Source organism: Plectropomus leopardus, chromosome 21 (genome assembly GCF_026936395.1).
Source record: "Plectropomus leopardus strain MGB_pleo_1.0 chromosome 21, ASM2693639v1, whole genome shotgun sequence".
Lineage (NCBI taxonomy): Eukaryota > Metazoa > Chordata > Actinopteri > Perciformes > Serranidae > Plectropomus > Plectropomus leopardus.
In genome coordinates, this window is record NC_142196.1 from 23,172,442 (window position 1) to 23,195,430 (window position 22,989).

General features: G+C 37.8%; 1 protein-coding gene across 1 annotated transcript; it reads left to right on the plus strand.

Annotated features, from left to right (window-relative positions):
• Nucleotides 1-1,789: 1,789 nt before the first annotated feature.
• On the plus strand, nucleotides 1,790-22,935 carry phex (phosphate regulating endopeptidase homolog, X-linked). Its single transcript, XM_042510772.2, has 22 exons — nucleotides 1,790-2,190; nucleotides 6,938-6,994; nucleotides 7,134-7,295; nucleotides 7,773-7,856; nucleotides 9,074-9,300; nucleotides 9,793-9,861; nucleotides 10,571-10,687; nucleotides 10,910-10,993; nucleotides 11,776-11,918; nucleotides 12,145-12,238; nucleotides 13,899-14,027; nucleotides 14,262-14,363; nucleotides 16,516-16,593; nucleotides 17,246-17,349; nucleotides 17,446-17,504; nucleotides 17,948-18,002; nucleotides 18,796-18,863; nucleotides 18,963-19,093; nucleotides 19,810-19,875; nucleotides 20,243-20,347; nucleotides 20,694-20,770; nucleotides 20,925-22,935. Exons 1-22 carry the CDS (start codon nucleotides 2,067-2,069, stop codon nucleotides 21,025-21,027), a joined length of 2,238 nt encoding a protein of 745 aa, XP_042366706.1. The 5' UTR covers nucleotides 1,790-2,066; the 3' UTR covers nucleotides 21,028-22,935.
• The last annotated feature ends 54 nt before the right edge of the window (nucleotides 22,936-22,989 follow it).

Sequence of the window (22,989 nt, forward strand, 5' to 3'; positions counted from 1 at the left end):
TGACAGGACAAAGAGTCCGCAGACATGCTTTTGGCTGTGTGAGGCTTTAGCTTTGAGCTGAATTGTCACATAAGTATGCAGACTTGCTGTCAGTGACAATGCCAGCATGTTCATGTTTAGCAAGTGTCATTTCTCACTATGTTTACCTTTTTATTTTAGAATAATAAATGCTAATCCATTGCTAATATTTGCTTATAAGCACTAAATTAAGAGTGCCGCTAAATATCAATAGTTGCACAAGTTTTTGATCAGTTTTGGACCTGATGATGGCACGAGATGAAAGGTCAGAGGTTCAGTGTTAAGAACCATAAATGTCTTTAGAGAATTCAATGGCAATGCATTCAGTAGTTGTAATAGATATTTCAATTAAAAAACAAAAATGTGAATTTTATTGTGGTGGTAGAGGAAAAGTCAGGAGATCACCAAAGTCAGTAGGGTTTATCCTCTGAGGATCATAAACATCTCTCAGACAGTTACTAAGTAATTTAAAAAAAAAAGAAAAAAGTTGTTTTCTTGGTGGCGCTTGACAAAAAAAAAATATATATATATATATATGGCGGTCACCACTGTCAGCAGGATTTATCCTCTGGGAAACATGAAAGTCAGCATAAAATTTTAGCCAATCCATGTCAGAGATGTTGAGATAGTTAATTTGATAAGTGAAAAATTTGACCTGCTGGTGGTGCTGAAAATTTTACAGCAATCTGTCGCTAGTTGTTGGGATATTTCTATAAAAAACAAAAAGGTGAAGCGTGTTGTGGTGCTATAGGAAGAGTCAGGATACCAAAGTCAGCAGGATTTATCCTTTGGGAAACAAAAATGTAGAGCATTTTTTGCCAGGAGTCGCTGCAATACATCATGTGGGAACCATGAATGTTAGTACAATATGTTGAACCAATTTCTGTTGTGGAGATATTTCACTGATTAATTGATATTTTTGACCTGCTGTTTGTGCTAGAGGAAAAATCAAGAGATCACTAAAATATGTGGGGATCATCCCCTGGAGATAATGAATGTCTTTACAAAATGTCAAAGCAATCCATCTGAGATATTTAAGTCTGAACCAAAGTGGTGGACTGACACAGACAATCAAAACGAGAGGAAATTTTCCTACTTGGGATGTTTAACAATAAGAATAAAAACAGGACAAGAGTGATTGTGAGTCACAGTGGTGAACAATAGCATCGTGGTCAACGTGTCTGCTTGATGAATGGGATGTTTTAAGCAGCGCAGGAAGTCACGTCTATATAAGGACTCTGTGGTTGACGCCCCAAACCCGTAATGAGCACGTGCGGAAAAAGGCTTTCTCACCACAGCAGGAGGGAGGCTGAGGGGCCAATCAGGAGCTGCGGTGTCACTGTCATCACCACCTCGCGTCTATTCAAAGAAACTATCGATGCTTTCTGACAAAAACACTGATGTGTTTTTACAGGCAGCCACGTCATCATCATCAGATTAATCGATTGTAATCAGTGTCCTGTGTGAGTCTAATTTTGTTCTGGTCCACTGACTGTCTGATCTGATAAATGTTTTGTGCAGTAGATCAGACACACACACACACACACACACACACACACACACACGCACACACGCGTTTCACATGTATGCTCGGGCTAGTAACAAGGTCTGCAGGCTCTAATGTTGCACATTAACAGATAATGTTCTGGTTTGATTTTATTAAATGGTCTCTGGTCATCACTGGGAGGCCTGGTTTGTTGTGAAGGGAGGGAGGGATGGGAGGAGTGTTGGAGGAGAGGAGGAGTGATGAAGGGAGGAACAGTTTGAGCCAGAGTGAAGTTAGAGTAGTTACAGATAGACAGATAGCAGCAGAGAGAGAGAGACTGGGAATGTGAATGGAGTTTGTGTTTAATTGGGAAAAAGACCAGAGCACATAGAGAAAGTGTGGAATTTTAGGAAGATGTTACTATAACTTTTTGGAATTAATTTCATCCCTGATAATTTTTGCTTTTTGGTGTGTTTTCCTCAATTTGTCTTCTCACTCCTTTTCCATCTGCACAACACCACTGTGTTTCTATGTGTGTGTGTGACATATAGTGCAATAAGTCATGGAACTGGAGCGTTTAGGTGGTGGCGGGGTTAAACCCGAGAGGGGCAACAGTCGTCTCTACAAGATAGCCCTGGCCATGTGTGTGTGTCTCTGTGCCGCTCTGCTGCTTGCACTCATACTGGGTAAGTCCACCATACACACACACACACACACACACACACACACACACACACACACACACACACACACATTTTTACTCAACCTGCATTATAATTTGTAAGGAATTCAGCGGAAATGTATTGCATGCAGTCCTCAGATTATAGTACATGCAGACTGTAAATAACACACACGAGCAAGCTAGTGGGAGCAAAGGTCTTTGTGGAGCACTCGCGGGTAACTTGTGTCAAACTATTTTTGGTTCATATAAGGTTTCATACACGCCCACATGCACATGTACTTTCCATAGTGCACTGTGGGAGTCAAGTTGAACTCTGGGTAAAAGGAGTAAGGAATGTGTATGTTGACACTTTGTGAGTATTATCTCCTGCCGAATGTGAAATTAATTAGCAGGGAATCGTTTGGCAGATTAATGGGTAGGGTGTGTATATGTATTCATTTATTTATAGTGGACAGTGTACATTAATTAACACTGATGTTTTAAAAAAACTTTAATACAGATGTGTTAGGAGATAAGCAAGTGATTTGCACCTTTAGTCCTGCTAAAAACAGGCCCAAAAAGTAATTTTTGCATGTAACACTGTAACGATAAAAATTAGAGAGGAAATTCAAGTTTTGGAATACTTTGACCTGTTAACTTAGGCAAGGCAAGTTCAATTATAAAGCACCTTTCAACAAAAACATAACTACACGAGATGTAAGGTTTGAAGACAAAAGACAGTTTTATATAGAAAGAAGACAAATCTGCAGATTTAATTATACTTCAACTTAGATTTTGATGAGCTGTATGTAGGGCAGTTCCTCATCTTAGGAGAAGTGCTGATGTTTCCTGCTGTTGGAGAAAAAACTGAATTGTCAGTCTTTTTGCATCTAAATGGAACAATGCTGTCAATTCTGGCAACTTATTCTTCCACAATGGTTCCTGGTGATATCATACAAAAACTTACGCACACAGTTGTATGATATCTTTGGAATTAGCACCCGTTAGGTGAAGTTTAGGAAAAGAATCATGGTTGAGTGTCGTCACTTTGCATAATTAACATAACATGACGTGATGTTAAGTATGTACATGACTTAAAATCACTCAACATTGACAAAAGACATTATGCACAGTCTCTTAGGTCAAAGTCCTGTGTTTGGCTGACCAGACCACATCCCTACATGAACTTTGTCGCTCTTTATGCTGAGGAACCGGACTTCCTCTTTCACTTTTATCATATGACTGTGGACAGCCTGCAGCGCAGAGGTCACATGGTCACAGCCTACTGGCCCACAATTATGTTGGTTATGAAAGTGCATTTCTTTTATGCATTATGAGTATGAACAGTGAATGAGAACAGCTTGATTCTGGCAACTTATTAATGAACTGGCTCAAAGGAGAAAGAGTAGGCAAAAGTCCTCATATACAAGCTTGAAATTCTGTGAAGAACTTGTCGAGGACAAGACTTGCAAGGACAGTATTAAAAAAAAAAAGATGAAATATTTGTTTAACTTTGCCTGATGAATCAAAAGTAAGTGCAAACATAGCATGAAGACACATGCCTACTAACACCTTTAAACTCTCATGTTTAATCTTTTTATGTTGAATCTGTATGAAACCTTAAGTGGTCAAGTCACAAAACATAACATTTTTTAACCTTTAAGCACAGCCAGGCCAGGCTATTCCCCTTGTTTCCATCCATTGTGCTAAGCTAAGCCAATTGGCTCCCAATCCCAGAAGCTATCGGCTATTGGTCTCGGCAATGGCTAGTATTTTGGAAGATCTTGTGTGGATATCCAGGCCAAGACTTCCTCCTCTGGCCGCCGGTCATTTCAGCTCTAATCTCTTCACACAAATTTGCATATTAAAAAATGAAATATTATTATTAGTATTATTGTGACTATTATAGTGCCTTGTTTTTACTTAGTTCTTTATTCATTAATGTATATTGTGCAGCAATTTGCAATTTAGTTATATGTTTGCTCATATAATGTTAAAACTTTGTCACACTAAAGCCAGTGGGTTTAGAGATTGCATTTCAGCTACTGTCTTCTGCCTCGCCACACAGACTTTTTACCTTCTGCTCAAACATGATTGGCTAATACTAATTGGACTATAACAGAAACCAGAACGCTTCTGACACCAAAATCTTAAACCGCTGACCACCGTATTAATCAAAATGAATCAGGTCCTGATTCTAGCTTTATATCCATCTGACAGACATGAGAGTGGCATCAATCGTCTCATCTAGTACTATGAAAGAAAGGGAAAAAGTGTATTTTCCCCAAAATGTTAAACTATTCCTTTAAGAGTCACTTGTTCAGTTTCAGTGGTGCGTGGTAGTGAGGATGGTTGTGGCTGGGAGTGGTGTGTGTCTGTGTGTGTCTGTGTGTGTTTCTGGGGTGGGGTAAGTATTATTTTTTTTTGTTATTGAAGGAGGCCAGCATTCTTGTGGTGGCATTGAAGTGTAATTATGTTATGTGCCGATGTATGCAGTACCACACACCCACTCTAATGGAAACCCTCCTCTGGTCTGCAGCCATGCGAATGACCAGACACAGGAATGCAAAGTGGTTCGTTTGATTTCTGACTTTTTAATTAGTTTAGAGAGTTTTCCCGCCGTCAATGTGTGTGTATGTGTGTGTTTGCGTTGCTGGGCCTGGTAAGTGTCTTAGCAGTGAACATGAGGTTGGTATTAGCAGTGACCCCATAGCCTCAGACATCTGTGTGTGTGTTTAAACCCCTGTATATGTTTCTGACGGGGCGGTCAGGGGGAGGGTTGTTGAGGTTGTCCCAGGCCAAGTGGGTCATGCAGGGAGAAATTTTGACAGGGTGATTTTACGTGTGGGCACAACATTAAGAGACTCTCTCAAGCAGAAGAAAGTCATGTGAAATGTAACTAAGTACATCTCCTTAAGTACAAATTTCAGGTACTTATTCTTTACTTGAGTATTGTCATTTCACCTTGTACGTTACCTCTGCTAGATACTGTACATTTTACTTCACTACATTTGTCTAAAAGCTTTAGATACTTCACAAATTAAGATTTTTGCATAGCAAACACAAGAAGAGTGAATGAAATATGATGTTTTGTTATAAATTTAAGTAACCAACAGTTTATACAAGTGACTGACTGAAAAAAAATTGGCATCTATTTTGATAAACATTCATGCATTTTTTTTTTTTTACATTTATCTTTTTCTTTAAAACAGTTTTTAGTTTTTTGGTTTTTTTTTTAGATTGTTGTCTGAATAGAGAACTATTTAATGATTCAAGTCATTTTCTTTTTTTTATATAGTTTAGAATTTTGTTATGTTTCAGAAGATTTTTATGTATTGGGTACTTCGACAACTTGTACTTTATAAACATATAAGTCATTTTCTTTTTTTTCTTTCTTAATAATTTGGAGTTTTCTTGGGTATTGCTTTTCTTTTCTTTTCGTTTTATTTTGGGGGGTGTTTTTTAAAGTTTTTTCTGAATTGGGTACTTTACTTTTCATACTTAAGTAATTTTTTTCTGATTATTCTTAATACTTTTACTTAAGTATCATTTTCAATGCAGGACTTTTTCTTTTATCAGAGTAGTTTCACAGTGTGGTATTAGTACTTCTACTTAAGTAAAAGGAACAAAATACTTCCTCCACCTCTGCTGAAACTAGACAGCAAGACCAGTTCGAGGTCAGACGTTGCGGCGCAGCTCTGTAACGCTCCACTCATCCGTTCACAATGAGGATTTGGTTTCTAAATCTGTCTGCTCACTACGTGGACTTGTGCTGCCTCTGTTTGGCCTCAGAACCACATCATGTAACGGTGGAGACGCTGCCTTTCGTTCACCTTCTAGGAAAGGAAGTGAATGGGTAGATCTGTGATCACTCTGCATAAACAATGGGTGGATCTATTCTTAGTCTTATTGTGGCGTTCTGATTGCTTTTATTACAATTGTACAAAGTAATTACAAGTCAAGTTAAATCAAAAGCCTGATGCATATTTTGGAAAGAACTCAAGATTGTGATTCAGAGTATGGCTGTTATAAATCACTCAGCTAAGAGTTGTGATTGTAGGTCGACTCTTCGTTGTCGCAGGCAGGCATGAGGTTACTGTTTACTCTGTCTGACTGTTCCCCAGCTGTATCAACTGCACTTTGGTCTGTGTTTGTCCCATTTATGATAAAGAGTACATTGTGGGAATGTTCTTAATGATGTGCCTCTGATAACCACTATCATTTTGAGCCTTATAAAAGGATGATTAGCTGATACTTTCAGTTCTGTACACTTTATTCAGTGATAGTTTGTGTTACAGTGATGGATAGAAAATGACTCATGTTGCAGCCTATCCCAAAATACAAAAAAAAAAAATGTTTTCTTTCAGGTTAAATTTTTTTTTTAAGTTTAAAATATTGTTTGGTACCTAGCTATAGGCGATATGTAGGACTTGCTGGTGACTAAATGATTGGAAAATACTCCTGATAAAAGTAGCATGGTACATTTTGGTGCATTGAGTTACTGAAAGTACTAAAAGGTAGATTTCCACAATAGATGCCAATATGAATTATGTACTCACAGTGTATTGTCAATGTTTTTTTAGATAAAGGTTTGCGGTTCTGTTGAGCAACATCTCAACACTGATCACTATGAAGAAGAGATAATGGCTGGTCAGAACTGCAAAAGAATATTCATGCAATGCAAATGTTCCTCAATTATAAATGCTGGTTTTGTCACAGTGTGATTTTTACATCTTATTTATCAAGCTTCATTATCTGTTCTTCTTCCCCAGTCTCTCAGAAATCTAGTCAGGAGGAATTTTGCCTGACCCCAGAATGCATTGAAGCAGGTGAGGAGTCCTTTTACATACGATTTCTACAATTTCACTATTGTTTTAATAGCAACTGGCTGAGCGTGAGATATTTTAGTTGCAACTCCAAGGTTATTATTTGAACGCACTGGGTCATGTTTGTGTCTCCTTCTTGTAGCGGGGTCTATTTTGAGTAAAATGGATCAGTCCATTAACCCCTGTGAGGACTTCTATTCCTTCTCCTGTGGCGGCTGGTTAAAGGACAACCCTATCCCTGAAGATTCCTCTTCGTACGGCATCTACCCCTGGCTGCGGCAGCATGTAGACATCCGACTCAAAGGTGTGTTTGCTTACAAATTTCCCATCAGTGGCTAAGTACACATTTACCTCAGCTAGAGTACACTTTACTAACCAGATGTAAAATGTTTATTAATCACAAGGAAATTAGTATACAGAAGAAATTGCAAGAAAGAAGTGAGACTCAAATTGTTGTGTTAGTATATTTTATTCAAAGGCAAGACTAACCTTTATTTTACCAACAAACAGTTATAGTACTACTAAAATATATAGTATTCATCAGAGATAAAGTCACACAAGTGCAAGTCACAAGCAAGTCCCAAGTGACTGTGGTGAGAATCACACAAGGTCCAGTCGCTGCTATAAGTCGAAATTCTTAAGGTCAAACATTAGCTTTCTTAAATGAACAAAACACTCCCTAAGGGTTAGAAAAGAAAGCCTTAAAAATCCTACAATGTTGTAAGCTGCAGGAGCCCTGTTGAATCTTTGTGTTGTGACACAGATTGTTTTTCTCCCTCAGAGCTGCTAGAAGCTCCTTCAGAACCAGATGAACTGGAAGCCGTGACCAAGGCTAAGATCCTCTACCGCTCCTGTATGAACGAGAGTAAGTCTTAAACACACAAACAAACTTGGTTTTGTCCCTTAAGAAGACATTACATTGACACTCTGTCATTCCCAGGAGTCTTAGCCTCATTTTGACCACAACCACAACACGCCTAACACCAACTCTTCCCCGAATCCAAACCTTAACCTGACCATAACCTTATAAGGGAACTGAGTTCCCATAATGTGAGACTTTTTTAATCCACAGGGTGTAGTAATAAAACTGAACACACACAGACATGTTTGTATACCCATGTGGGGGACTACTGTTTTCCCGTGTTAACCCAGCCTTGACTAAATCAACTCCATGACTCACTCCTAATGCCTAACCTAATATAAATCTAAACCTAGGTCCAGTCTTAAACCACATCTAGAGTCACAGCTCTTTGAACAAGTGAGGAATAGCCATAATGTCCTCACAATTAAAAATGTCCCCACTTTCCATGTCTACACACAGGTCCTCACAAAGATGCTGCAAGTCAAGAGCACAAAGATACACTGAAAGTGTGAACTGAACAAGATGGGCTTTTATTGATCGTCATGGCAAATCTAGGTCACTGCACAAGCAAAGGCAATATGATACAACAGGTGAAACAAGCATCTAAACAAAAAACAACAATATAAAAACGAAAAATAGTAAAAGCAATCAGTCATACAAAATGCTGCACTTAATGTCAGTTTCTTAACCCTTTGAAACCTGGAGCGACATCACTTTTCTTGAGCTGCTCTCAGATGCCTTTATATTTAATTAATATATTAATATATATTTAATTTAATCCTTTAAACATTGAGCAAAGTGGCGTGATTGTTTTGAAAAACATATCAAAAAGGCAAAGAGCAACATGGTTATAAATGTTTCCCAAATCACAAGAAATTAGTAAATTTAGAAAATTGTTAAAAAATAACTAGAGGGGAAATATGTAGGAAAAGGAGCTATGGGAACAACTACATTCATAATGATCATAATCATATATTTAAAACTATGTTACAAAATTATTCTTATTTTCTTATCGCTTTTTCTAGGTCATTACCTTGTTTTTTTAATTATTTTATTTTATTTTACTAATTTTCAGGTTGTTTTCTTGTGCTTTTACCAATATTTTGCTTCTTTTTTTTTATCTTTATTTTTCTATTGTTGCCGTCTCAGTGTTTTTGAAAAAAATCATGTCAATTTGCTCATGTTTCAAAGGGTTCATTTCTCATTGTGTTCTTGTATAGCTATACTGGAGCAGTTGGACACCAAGCCAATGTTAAAAACACTTCGACAACCGGAGTTTCGGTGGCCTGTCGTGGGGGATGGGCTCGGTGGGGAGTACCAGTGGTTGGTGGGGGAGTGGAACCTCCTGAGAACGCTGGCAGAGATGAAGAACCAGCACAGTAAAAGTGTCCTGATTCGCCTGTACGTCTCCCCCGATGACAAAAACTCCTTACACTACATCATCAAGGTCAGACATCCACTGTTCACTGTTATCACTTTTGATGGACATTTTTGCATATAATTTTTTAAAGGATTAGTTTGACATTTTGAAAAATACGCCTTTTTATGCAACACATAACCCCCTCTTTAATCTTTGATAGCTGACACTAACTTAAATAAAAGATGTCACAGCCTTCTTAAACGCACTAGGAAATGTTTCGAAACATTAATTTTGACTGTGATTAATAACTTATATCTTAAATAAGTTCATTTTAACGTAAAAAGATTGTAATGTAATGGCTGCCTTGATGGTATACTTGGGAAAAAGTAATGTCCAATATTATTTCCACACAATTGGTACATAAAAGATATAAAACCCCTGGCATGGGCATGTAGGCAGAGACAGTTTGATGCCTTGCTTAGTCACATTTTGCCAATTTTTATTGCTGTAGTCAAAGTAACAAGATAAACAACCCCAAAAAGCAGCAGAAGCCAACCTCTGCTCTCTGTCTTCATGTAGCTCGATCAGGCGTCCTTGTCTCTGCCCTCCAGGGAAGACTACATCACCAACACTTCCTCCGCCCGGGCGGTGAGTCTCTGCTTCATCTTTCACCCCCTTTTTTTTTACCTGTCATCTAAAAACTCCTCTTCTTGCAGCAGCTATTTCCTACCTGCTTAAGTGATAAATTGTGGCAGAAAAAGAATTTCAGACACTTGAAATATCGACAGTTAATGTTGGATTTTTATATTAGAACAAGAGCTTCTTTCCAGAGCCAACATTTTCACAAATGCTACTCAGTTTTAATGCAAGATATTAATGGTAGAAGGGGCAGCTGATATCGATTGCTCCACTAATAGTTGGCTCATTAGGCTAGAATAAAAATGCAATTAGTATGCAGCGACTAATTTTTCTCAAGTGGAAAAACTCTCACTGTCATGCTATTAGTACACTGTCACTATCAGTAGAAAGTACAGTCTTTATCCATTTATATACAAAGCTCTACGTTGAATCAGAAGAAAGACTATACTTTAGGCTGCAAAGGGAAGCTGACGGCTGCAAAATGACCCTTTGTATATCACCTTGTGATAGATGAATTTGTGAAAAATCTTTGTTTTTCTTGTCGGCCTCCCCTGCAAATAAAGAATCCAAATAAGGCGAATATTCTATATTAATTGAAGTAAACAATGGATGCGTTTACATCAAAACTTCTTCAAAACATCCACTTACAAACTCCCACAGAACTGACATTTTGTCTTTTTTCCTTTCTCTCTCTTTCTCTCTCTCTCTCTCTCTCCAGTATCGTGCCGCCTTGCTGAGTTTGATGGTAGATACCGCCGTCATGCTGGGCGCTCCAAAGAAAGCAGCACTGACCCAGATGGAGAAAGCTCTTGCCTTCGAGACCAAACTGGCTCATGTAAAGACGTCACGTCAGATAAATATAATCTCACTGAATGTATGGAGATGGAGATGATTCTATCGGCCCAATTGGGTCTGGAGCTAATTAAACCCCAGCGTTATTAACTGTGAAATATGAAATATGAAATAAATTCATCAACTTAAAGGGAAATGATTTTTTATTTTAATTTTGAATTCCCGATCAGTCATGTCTGAATAAGATTACTTTTTGTGTTTGCAGATCCTGATTCCCTACGAAAACCGCACCAGTGAGAACATGTATAACAGACACTCGCTCTCTGACCTGCAGCGCGACATACCACAGGTATAATTATAATGATTATATATATATAGTTTTATTCATATTTTTCTTTTTTTTTTGGGATAATTTTCTAACATTTTTCTCTCTCATTTATCTAATTTACAGGTAATTTTTTGTCACCTTTGTCACTAATATATTGCATATTTTTTTCTTACCAATTTGCTGATTGGCTTTTGTCCTATGCATTAAAAAAAAAAATCCAATTTGCTCACATTTTAAAATTTTTAAATGCTTGTGAAAGACACCAAAACTCAGCACAAGAGGGTTAAGGCCTTACACACTGGAGGTGTGACGAATGAACGACACGAAAATGTGAAATACTCTAATATTTTACATCAAATCCATTTATAATGGCAGCGATGCGAATTTGGGACATATGCAACAATCCGCCGTCATTGTAATGTTGTGGCACGACGTCCATTCTGCACATTGTGATTGATTGATGCCCTTATTTCTAGTGTGAAATCGCGAAAATTGACCTTTACATGGCTTTTCTACCTTGTTATATTTGTGTTCTGTGTAAATGTGCTCATGACATAAACAACTGTTTGAAAAAATATATTGACATGGGAATGAATCGCAGAAAAAACCCTGATGTGTAAAGGAACAAATCCTATAGACATCATAACATCATAAATAAGATCTTCCAATAAAATACCATATATTTGTATTGTCCAATCTGAAATGAAATATGAACACGTTACGCCAACTAAAAGAACTTAAACTGAAATTAAATTAATTAAATAAACAAAATGGCTTTTAAATATATGTTTTATTGTCTGCAGTTTGATTGGCTGGGTTTTGTAAAAGCCATGGTGGAGTCTAAAGCCGACCCAACTCGCACCATCTCCTCCTCTGAGCCCGTCATCGTCCGAGTGCCGCAGTACTTCAAGGAACTTTTCAACCTTATTAACACTACAGATCCCAGGTACCCCCACCCCCACCCCCACCCCCACCACACACACACACACACACACACACACACACACACACACACGAACAACCAGACAGAGAACACACACAGACAGATGAGCACACAGAGGGGCTTGAGGGCTCCTGTCTCTCATTATAAGTACATTATAGTGTATAATGAGATTACATGTGGGCTTTTAATAAATGTCCCTCCTCTTCGCTCTCTCTCTCTCTTTTTCCAGGACTGTTGCTAACTATGTACAGTGGAGGACAGTTTTTTCCAGGATCACCACTCTGAGCCGGCGTTTTCTTTACAGATATCTGGATTTTGCGCGGGTTGGTACTTAGTTCTGGATTTTTAAGTGTTTAGGTTGTGAGAAAAGTTAGATAAATTACAGGGCAACAAACCTCTAAAGCCCAATAAATTATGTTAACAAAAAAGCAAAAGAAAACATAAAAAAGGTTGAAACGGGTATGAGGATCCTTTACAGATTAATGGTTTATAGTTCTTCTACTTTATACAGCATGTATGGAAAGTGTTTGGCTGTGAAATGCTGGAATTTGGTGTAAATTACACGATGTAGCTCCACTGTATACAAAAAGAGGTCTGAATTCCTAGTTTATTTAACATAACTATAAATCAAACACAGAATCCAACTGATTCAATTCTTCCTTTAAACATTATCTGTTCAATGAACAAATGTGACGTTATATTACCTGAAGTGTTTAATCCAGCAGCTCCTGCTCATTTTTTTATTAGTCAGTAAGCAAAACAACAAGCAAGACCAGGTGCTTCTTTCTCTAATTTCCATTGTACACGTAAAAAGCCTCTTGCACATGCATTAAAGAATAAAAAAAGAGGAATAAGTATGCATTATTCAATTATAAGCGAGAACAGTTTTACAGCAAACTGTGACTTTCTTGACTGGCAAAATTATCTTTCAAATTGCTGAGCACAATTTATACAGGTTCAAAAGATTATTTGTCTCTTACTATATCTACTGTTCATATTTTAGCTGCTTCATTTCCTTTGTGCATGAACATCAGACTCATAGCACCTTTGAAAACCAGTGTCACAAAGTGCTGAACAGTTACCAAAAAAGACGATAAAAAGCCTTTGAATCAGTATATAAATCAAAGATTAGTGTATTTAAAGAATAAGCGAAAATAAGGGCAGAGAAGCTTTAAAAATATACTTTTGAGACTGAATAGTTCTTGGAGTGAGATTTAAAAAAACATCCATTGCAAGGTCATTTAATGTGCAATTAGTATGTATATTTTGTCACTTTTCCAGATGGAATGGACTACTGACTGAAAACCTGCTTGGAATTAGTATGTGGTATAAAATTAGGACGCTCCAGCCTCATAAAAATATGTAAAAATCTCTTTTTAATTAGGAAAACCTAAAATCCTGAAAAAATGTAAGTAGGAAGCTCTTAACTTTTCTCAATCTCTGTCCCCAAAGTCCCCAAATGTTCATGACAGTAATTAGAGAGCTGGGAAAGTTATGTAATTTTGAGTGCCACATTTTTCTATTTTTAAGACCTTAGATGGAGCTCCAAATGAACTTCACAGCTTGCCATAAGCACAGATTATGATATGCGAAATCATTTCATAACAGTCCCAAAATTTCCCATCACAAGTGTTGACTTTCTGTCGAGTTTTAGCCTCGATGCCTGCCTGAACTCGACTCGGTATACTGTAGATAGCAGGAGTATGAGTGTTAAAAACCTCAAAGAAAAAGAAAAAGAAATCATGTTATTCAATTCATCAATTTCAATAAATCAATTTCTTAAATCACATAAATCATGTCCGGTACGTCAACCAATCTATGCCTTAAATACAATCACTTGATTTTAAACAATTTTAAAAAATAAATAAATTGTTAAATCATTGTGATGATTCAGAGGCCAAGAGACTTTAGCAGTGACAGTTAGTGCCGTGTGGAGAAAGAGACAATGTCACCTTGCATCTCCGTCTCTCACACTCCCACCAGGTAACCACGGGAACCACCTCTCTGACCCCGCGCTGGGATAAGTGCGTTAACTACGTGGAGAACTCGCTTGTTTATGCCACCGGGCGCCTCTTTGTCAACACACACTTCCAGGAGGACAAGAAACACATGGTGTGTGTGCTCTGGAAATGACATCATGTCTTAAATTGTGGGTCACACGTTTTATTTTTGTGTATGTGTAACAGATGTGTGTGTTGAGTGTATTTTGTCTGTGTGTCACCTGGAGGTGACGTCAGGCGTTCAATGTTGCGTCATTGTGGCTGTGTGTGTTTATGTGGCAGTGAGGCTGTGCGCTGTATTTTTTTGTAAACTGTCTCTAATCATTTTGAGTGTGTGTTTTCTCAGATGGAGGAGCTGATTGAGGGCGTTCGCTGGGCGTTTATCGACATGCTGGAGAAGGAGAACGACTGGATGGATGAAATTACGAAGAAGAGAGCCATAGAGAAGGCAAGAACAGCTGACAGCTTCATCACCATCTTTCTGTTTCCTCTGTCTAATCACAGGACTCCCTAAAAAAGATATTATTTTGGATGGGCGTGGTTTTGCAGTACATAGCAGTGCACGCTTCTGCGAGCTACATGACCGTCTCAGTCTGCTCTTGCATGCACCTAAAAAAGCAGAACAAACTCCTGATTATTTTGATTGGAATAAGAAGTTGGACTGAGTGGCAAAGTAGTTTTATTCTTAAAGCTTGGAAAATTAGGCAAATTAGACCGAAAAATACACGCTACGAGTATGAATGCAATCAGAATTATACTATTTAGGGATACATATTAGCATCGGTATCCTCAGTTTTTCTCGTGCTGCATTCAGGTGCCCTGTCACGTACATTTAAACCTTTCAAACCTGAGCAAATTGGTGTGATTTCTTTTGAAACATGACTAAAAAGGCAATGGACATGATGAATGAATGATGTCCCACAAACTGCAAGAAGTAGAAAGTGGCCTGAAAATTAGTTTTAAGAGAGTGAGAAGTTATTTGAAGTTGATAATATTGGGTGACATACCAAGTCTTTTAGGGAGTCAAGTCCATCCTCAGTCTGGATAGTAACTCCACAGCCACAAGAAATAACTCATTTTTTGTGCTATAAAGTTTAAGCTGCTGTTTTTGGCCACTTGGGGGTGCCACTGTTTTGATTTTCACCAAATCCCAAGAAAAATATTTGTCCTTGGCTGCTGGATCTTGGACTTTATTCTAGCTGCCTGTTGCATGTATGTGTGTATATATATATATATATATATATATATATATATATATATATACACACACACACACACACACACACACACATATATATATATGTGTGTTTAATATGCTAAAGTGCCTCCAGGTTCATCAGAGAGATTTGACACTTTTTACAGTCATGTGATCAATTGTTCATATAAAGATATAACTGCTTTAAAGAAACAGCTCATCTTCCTCTCTGATTTCCTCTGGACTCAAAATGTAATTTTCATTTCTAAAATATCAGCTGCATTTTTTTTACCACGTTGGGGGGCAGCTCTGTTTAAGTCAGGTTGAGTCATTGTTGCACAAACAATGAATAAATTGTGGGCATTAGCTGCTGATTGGTGAAATAAGTCCAAGGGTCAAAGGGAGTATTGACTCGGACTGTGTGACACTCTGAAGGGGCAGTTGAAATGTTTGATGACCACAGGCGGGAATGACTTCCTGTGGCGCTCTGTGGTGCATCTCGGAGTCTTGCACTGAGTGTAGTCTTGGCCATCTCATCATGGAGTGGGTGGGAGACACTGTCCCAGATGACACATAACTTAGAGAGTGTCCTCCCCATTATGACACCGACAGAAAGTCCAGCTCCACCCCCACAGTGTTGCTGGACCTGGATTAGTTTGTTGAGTCTGTTGATGGCTTCCACCCTCAGGCTGCTGCAGACAAGATAGCACTGTCCACTCACAGACACTAACAGGCACTTACGATGTGATATGAAGTCCAAACAACGAGCTAGAGGAGGCTAAAAGGCTTCTCATTACACTCAGTCATTTAATTTATTCTTAATATGAATACTGCAGCTCTAAACCACAGTATTGACCGGCTTGTAATGAAAACATAACCTTGACCTCTGTGGTTCCCACTTTATCTTCTTTCATCTTGAGTGCAAACACTTTTCGTGATTTAAGACCTTGTTTTCTTTGACACGGCGCAGCGTTTAGTCCTTCACTTTACTGCCTTTGTATGTGGAGGACTGTTGACTCTGAAAATGCTCCTTTTATGGTGTACTTTTCTCCTTCAAACTCTTCATCCACCAAATTTGTTAAAATGCCAATTTTGAAAACATTCAAAGAAATCCATTCCACCTTGAGTTTTTGTTAGTAACACAAGCATGTTAGACTGAATCGGGTCAATAGGGACATCGTTGTATTTAGACCTTTTTATTGTTCCCGCTGGCTTTTCATTTCTTATGTAACAAAGACATTTCAGGATTATATTTTATCAGGGCACCTTGACTGTGACTCACACTCTTTATTCCTTTGTAACAGAATTTAATCTTATTCAGTTCTATATATGATTATGTAAAAAATAAAAAATCTGTTTAAACGCCCCATCACGTTCACTCTGTTGTCTCTCTCTGTCTCTACAGGCTCACGCAGTCCTGGCGAAAGTCGGCTACCCGGAGTTTATCCTGAACGACACCTACCTCAACGAGGACTTAAAGGAGGTCTGTAAAACAATACTGAAAGCATTTCTTGTTTTCATCTGCAGGGGTACAACATGGGGTCGGAAATGGAAAATTAAAAGATGAGTGTGCAAAAAATGAATGAAATCTTAATTGCCCCTGTGGGAATTGACTTTGCACAATTGAGTGTGAAAGAGTATGAAAACAAATCAACATTTTATTCTCTTTGTCTTTTCTTTGTGTCTGTCTGCCCAAAAATATCAAAATATCAAAAATATCAGTTTATTTTTGTAAAGAAATAATTGAACTTAAAGTTCTACATTTTAATTTTTGTTATTATTTTTTTAAAGGATTATTTTTTCTGGGCATTTTCCCTTTATTCATAGGAAAGTTACAAAGAGACAGGAAAGGTAGTAGAGAGAAAGGGCCACAGGCCGGACTTGAACCCAGGCTGCTGCATAAGCCTCAGACATATGGGGCGCACAGCTAGAGGTCGCCCTATATTTTAAAAGTTTAGCAGTAAAACGAAAACTTCATCCACAAGATGATCATTTGTGTATTAATTACTTGCCCCACGTGACATTGAATCTGTGGAGTAACCTTTGTAATTCTCACATGCTGCCATGGTGAAACAAGTTACTTTTTGACAAGTGCAGCACTTAACAGTGTGTAATTGCATTTGTGTGCGTTTTAGCTAAGTTTCAGTGAGAAGGACTACTACGGGAATGTGATGCAGACGTTGAAATTCATCGCCCAGTCTGATGTCGCCTGGCTCCGAAAGCCCGTCCCGCGTACAGAGTGAGTGATATTACTTATTTCGTGTCAAAATGCTGTGTGACCTTTTTGTGTTGACATGCCATAATGTGTTTGTGTTTGTTTGTTTGTTTGTTGCAGGTGGTTTACAAACCCAACAACTGTCAACGCCTTCTACAGTTCCTCCACAAATCAGATCAGTAAGATTAATTGATTATTGAGAAGCTGATGTTTAACGTAATTATTCATAAGTCCTTGACTTGTACGGCTCTGTCCAGACAGGATGATGCTACACTCAGTGATTTCAATTAAGAATCTGCTTAGGACACATTTTTGGGGATTATTATTCCTTTCAAATGGCTGAGTAGGCATCTCGGTGTCAGAAATAATTGGGAATTTGCATAAAAAACAAAGTAAACCTGACAGAGAGGACATGAGGAACGTGCCTCCTAAAACAGGTCAAATGTGATCTGTTTTATAATAGTCGCTCCCCTGAGAAATCACAGTTTGTAATCACAAATAACAGCGCCTCACACAGGTTGAAATAGAGAAAAAAAAAGGCCCGACCCTTTGCTGTAAATGAATCCTGTCTGGACGGGGCTAAAGACACACAGACGAAAACTATTTTGGTCTTCTCGTTTAGGATTTCCTGCGGGAGAGCTTCAAAAACCCTTCTTCTGGGGAAGAGAGTATCCAAGGTGAGATTAAAGAAATGAAACACGCTTGACTAACAGGCTGAAGAAAAGTGCCACCTCATGCTTTTTACTCGTGAGAAATGTGCGGCTCAGAAATAATTATCGAAACATAAACCTCCTGATGGAAAACCACAGAAAACTGTAGTGTTAAGCCCGGTGGACTAACAGTATAATTTAGCACCTCATGCTTAATCATACATCAATTGTAAGTTTAATTTTTACATCAGTTTTATGAAGAAGTTGTGGTTTTTAAATTTATTTTATTCAATTAATTAGTAAATATATTACAGCTATAAATGATAACTTATAATCTTTGATAACTTTGCACAGTATGCAAATTTGGGGGATTCATTTTTCTGTCATCCAAGGACAAGTTTTTCAAATTCTACCACATATTTGCTAAAACATTTTTTTTTTTTAATGTTTATTCGAAGTTCAGGCAAGTCTTTTTATGTCACCATACTGTGCATTACTTACAGGGTTCCAATGGTCATGAAAAACCTGGAAAAGTCTTGGAATTTCACAGTTTCCAAACCTGAGAAATTCAAAGATTTAGTAAAATGATTAAAATAAATATGAAATTAATAAAAATAAAAAATTAATAAAATAAATTACATTAATCTTCCAGGGATAACCTTCCTCATAATATAACATAACGGCATATTTATTTTCTGTAGATGTTGATGTGATGTAGTTATTATATAAATCGATGTGTGATGTTTCGTTAACCATCATGTCATCATTCATTTTGCGTTTCGTCTCTAGAACTTAACTACTTACTGTTTTTCGTTTCTAGATCTTTAAGTTACGGAGCCATTGGGGTGATAGTAGGACACGAGTTAACACACGGCTTTGACAATAACGGTAAACACTGATCGCCATCAATGACCAATGAAACAGTAAAATTAGAGATTTAAAATGGAGTGGTAATATACTTTTGAGTGTGATGATTTTTATGAACAGGTCGCAAATATGACAAAAATGGCAATCTCAAACTCTGGTGGACCAACTCGTCCGAAACGGCTTTCACTGAGAAGACTCGCTGTATGATTGAACAGTATAACGGTTACCAGTGGGAGGAGGCAGGCCTGAAAGTAAGAAGTTTGACACGACACTTTGGTTTCATTTTTATTTTATTTTATTTTATCCTTCTCATGAGCACAATATTGCAAGAAGGCCTCAGGGGAAATTCTTCACATTTGGCACAAACGTCCACTTTCAATCAACAATGAACCAATTAAATTTTTGGTGGTCAAAGGTCAAGGCCAATGTGACCCTACATCCGTTTCATTTTTGTGAACCTGATATCTCAAGAACACCTTAAGGGAATTTCTTTTAATTTGGCACAAGCATCCATTTTAAGTCAGTTATGAACTGATTTGAATATAGTGGTCATAGGTCAAGGGTCAAGGTCACTGTGACTATGCCTGTCTAATTTCTTGTGAACGTGATATTTCAAGAACACCTTGAGAAAATGTCAAATTTTGCACAAACAATCACTTGGACTTAACAATGAACTAATTAGATTTTGATGGTCAAAGGTCAAAGGTGACATAGAACCACTAGGCAGTAATTATATCAAATTAACTTAACGGGCCAACCGCACTTTTGGGTGTCATCTGCACACTATAGAAGCTCTACTGCGCCATGTTTGTTAACTTTGTGAATGGTTATGGAATTTTCATTACGGGTCCTTGAAAAGTCATGGGAAAAAAATGTCTAGAAAAATGTATGTAATCCTGTGTAAAACTGGTACATACTTGAAGGAATAATGTGAGAAATTGTGTTTTGTGGATATTTTCTTGTGTAGGTGCGAGGCAAGAGGACTCTGGCAGAAAACATAGCAGACAATGGAGGAATAAGAGAGGCTTTTAGGGTATGATCTGTTTTCTTACATGACACTGCCACCAGAGAAGAAAAGCTCCACCGGATGTTGCAGAAATTGGGCCTTTCTCAGGGCAGACACTTCGACCTTTTGTATGGAAAATTCCAGGTCTAGCTAATAATGTTAACTTTGATTTTATTGCATTTAGGTGTGTCAGTAAACCATGCCAATGCCCTAAATAGTTTCACTTATTATAATTATTAGTGTGGCATCTGTTAATTAGCTGTGACTAGGCTTGTAATTGGTTTGCATTTATTTGTATTTCAAAACCACAAATGCTCTTCATGTGAAAGGACTACTTATAAAACTTGCCATGTCATGTTAAGAAGCCCAATGTTGTCTTTATGTTTGTGAGCAGGCGTACCGGCGGTGGGTGGATGAGAGCAGAGGTGGTGTGGAGGAGTCTCGGCTGCCTGGAGTTGGGCTGAACAACAACCAGCTGTTCTTCTTGAGCTATGCACACGTAAGGACACAAAGTATTTTTTCACACTCTTGCCAATGCCATGATTCAACCAGTAAATATTTATGTGCACTTCCATTGTCATCCCTGAATTCGCTGTTGTTTTCCCCTGAGTAGCTGCTTAGCCAAAATTAGGTTAATGGGACAGTTCATCCAAGCAAAAAAAACACATATTTTTCCTTGGTAAATAAAAGTAACTGTACTTTAATTAGATTTTTTCTCATTACCTTTAATTTTACAATTACATAAATTTTATAATTCAGTTGCATGTAACTAGTTACTGTCCAACACTGAAACTTAGTACACACAGACAATCAAATCATTTATTGAATGTACTTGCACTCTTTAGGTGAGATGTAACTCATACAGACCAGAAGCAGCCAGAGACCAGATCCAGAGTGGAGCTCACAGTCCACCAAAATACAGGTGAGCACACACACACACACACACACACACACACACACACACACACACACACACACACACACACACACACACACACACACACACACACACACACACACACACACACACACAAAATCCTTACAACCTGACCTTTACCATCACTGTTACCCTGCAGAGTAATCGGGGCGATGAGTAACTATGAGGAGTTTCGGAAAGCGTTCAGCTGCCCCGAATCGTCGGTTATGAACCGAGCTGCAAAGTCCTGCCGGGTTTGGTGACCTTTGACCTCAGCTTGACCCTGAACCAGCAGGGCGTCTGTTAATGCTGGACTCATAGCCAGCACAGTTTACATGATGTGGGAACAAAAATGAGTTCTTCTCACAGAAAAACTGCACTCATGTTTGGGCAAGAGTGGAAAATGTTAGAGACTGAAGCCATTTTTAATGAGCTACTGTATATTGTTACTGCAACAGATCTGTAACTTTTTCCACAGGTACATTTACTGCATATGTTTGCAGATACTGCGTAAATTATGACTGCAGCCATTTGCTGAGGACCATACTTTATGGATTATAAAAATGTTGGAAAAAAGGGCTGTCCCTTTTTCCAGCAGCCCTAAATGTACTGTAAGTGTGACTTGATGAAGCTAGAACCTTTCTTATGGGAATAAAAATGTATATATATTAAAGTAAAGGTAAAGTGAGCAGATGTTTTTTTTTAACAGATACCCATATTTCAAATGCTACAGTAACTGTGTGAAGTATATGCGGTCAATGTCTGCAAATATTCATTAGCAGCCATGTTGATGAAATCCCCAAGATTTATCAATGTTTGAGCATCAATATGAGGGAAAATGCTGAATATAATACCAAAAACATGTAGTTAGATATTTACATTACAGTGTGATCTCATATAGACCAAATCATTGTGTCGTCACACTAAGGGCTTGTTTATATTCTTTTTACATATGAAAATAGATACATACGTTTCAAACTTTTTAAACATCACTGCCTTTATACTTCCACGTGACCTTGACGTCAGAATAGATACAGCCACTAAATGGCACTAGAGGCTCGAGTCAAAAGGTTCATGTGACACCAAAAAGGGGACAATGGAGGAAGTCCTTACAGAGGCATTGTTGTAGACATAGCTGTTTTTTTAGGCCATTAAAGACATCACAACAATGTGGACGGAGAATTCTTTTTTCCTATATAATTGACTTATTCTGTTCTGCTATTTTTTAAATGTTTTGTTGCCTCCTACGGATGTTATCTCACTTGAACTACACTACACTGCCAGCAGGATCTCTTATAGTACTGCTCTGTTTTGTCCGTATATATAACCTTTCAGAAAAGGTGCACAAATAAGCACAAGTGAAAGGATAGAAAACTCTGTCTGTGTCCATATCTAACTTTAAACATAAATGAGCCCTAACAATAACAACCACTTCTGGGAAGACAACCGGAGATATGTGAGATCAGTAAAACTTGTTTATTTCTGTTTTGATTTTCAGCTGTAACATTTAAAGATATGTTGTAGTTGTCCGACCTGTCCGATGTTTCTGCTGTGCTAATTTTATGTACTGTGTTGCTTCGCTAGCGTTTTTCATAAATTAAATTTACCGGCACAAAAGCTGAGTGATGTACTGCTGTGGACGGGGCATGCAGCAAAATATATTCTACCCATCTAAAAAAATCTCTGTCAGATTAATTGTACATTATATTGAGAATATTTCCTGTATTTACCTTACACACTAACCAATCAGAACAGCAGCAGAACTCCCATGTTCTGCAAAGTAAATTATTGTTTTTGTCACTGGAGTCTGGTGGCTTTGAGATAACCACTTCAGTTCCCCGTCAGAAAGAGCTGTCTGACGGCAAGATAAAGCATTAAAAATATTCCAAATATAGCATTCACTTGAACTAATAATGATTTTTTGAAGTCGGCCTTTTGAAATGAACCAACTGAGGCAATGTGTGCTCTGCAGTATTTCATTTTATGTACGTGATGCAGGGATTTTCTACCTGGAAATTTATTGTAAACAAACATTGTGATTTATTCCATCTTAAAACCATTACTTTGTTCTTTATTAACTTTAAACGATTGTGAGAGCTTGCATCATACTTTTGATAACCTGCTGTCTTATTTTTAAGACTTAATATGAGATTAAACTACCTGAGATGTGGTATGTCTTGTTTTGTTTTGTTTTGTTTTGTTTTGTTTAATTTGTGTGTGCGTGT

What these genes read in the sequence shown, in the direction of transcription:
- phex (XM_042510772.2), top strand. Translation starts at nt 2,067, where the DNA reads ATGGAACTGGAGCGTTTAGGTGGTGGCGGGGTTAAACCCGAGAGGGGC. An exon ending in ACACTTCCTCCGCCCGGGCG is followed by an intron (nt 9,862 to 10,570) that starts GTGAGTCTCTGC and finishes CTCTCTCTCCAG; the next exon opens with TATCGTGCCGCCTTGCTGAG. An exon ending in TCAACGAGGACTTAAAGGAG is followed by an intron (nt 16,594 to 17,245) that starts GTCTGTAAAACA and finishes TGTGCGTTTTAG; the next exon opens with CTAAGTTTCAGTGAGAAGGA.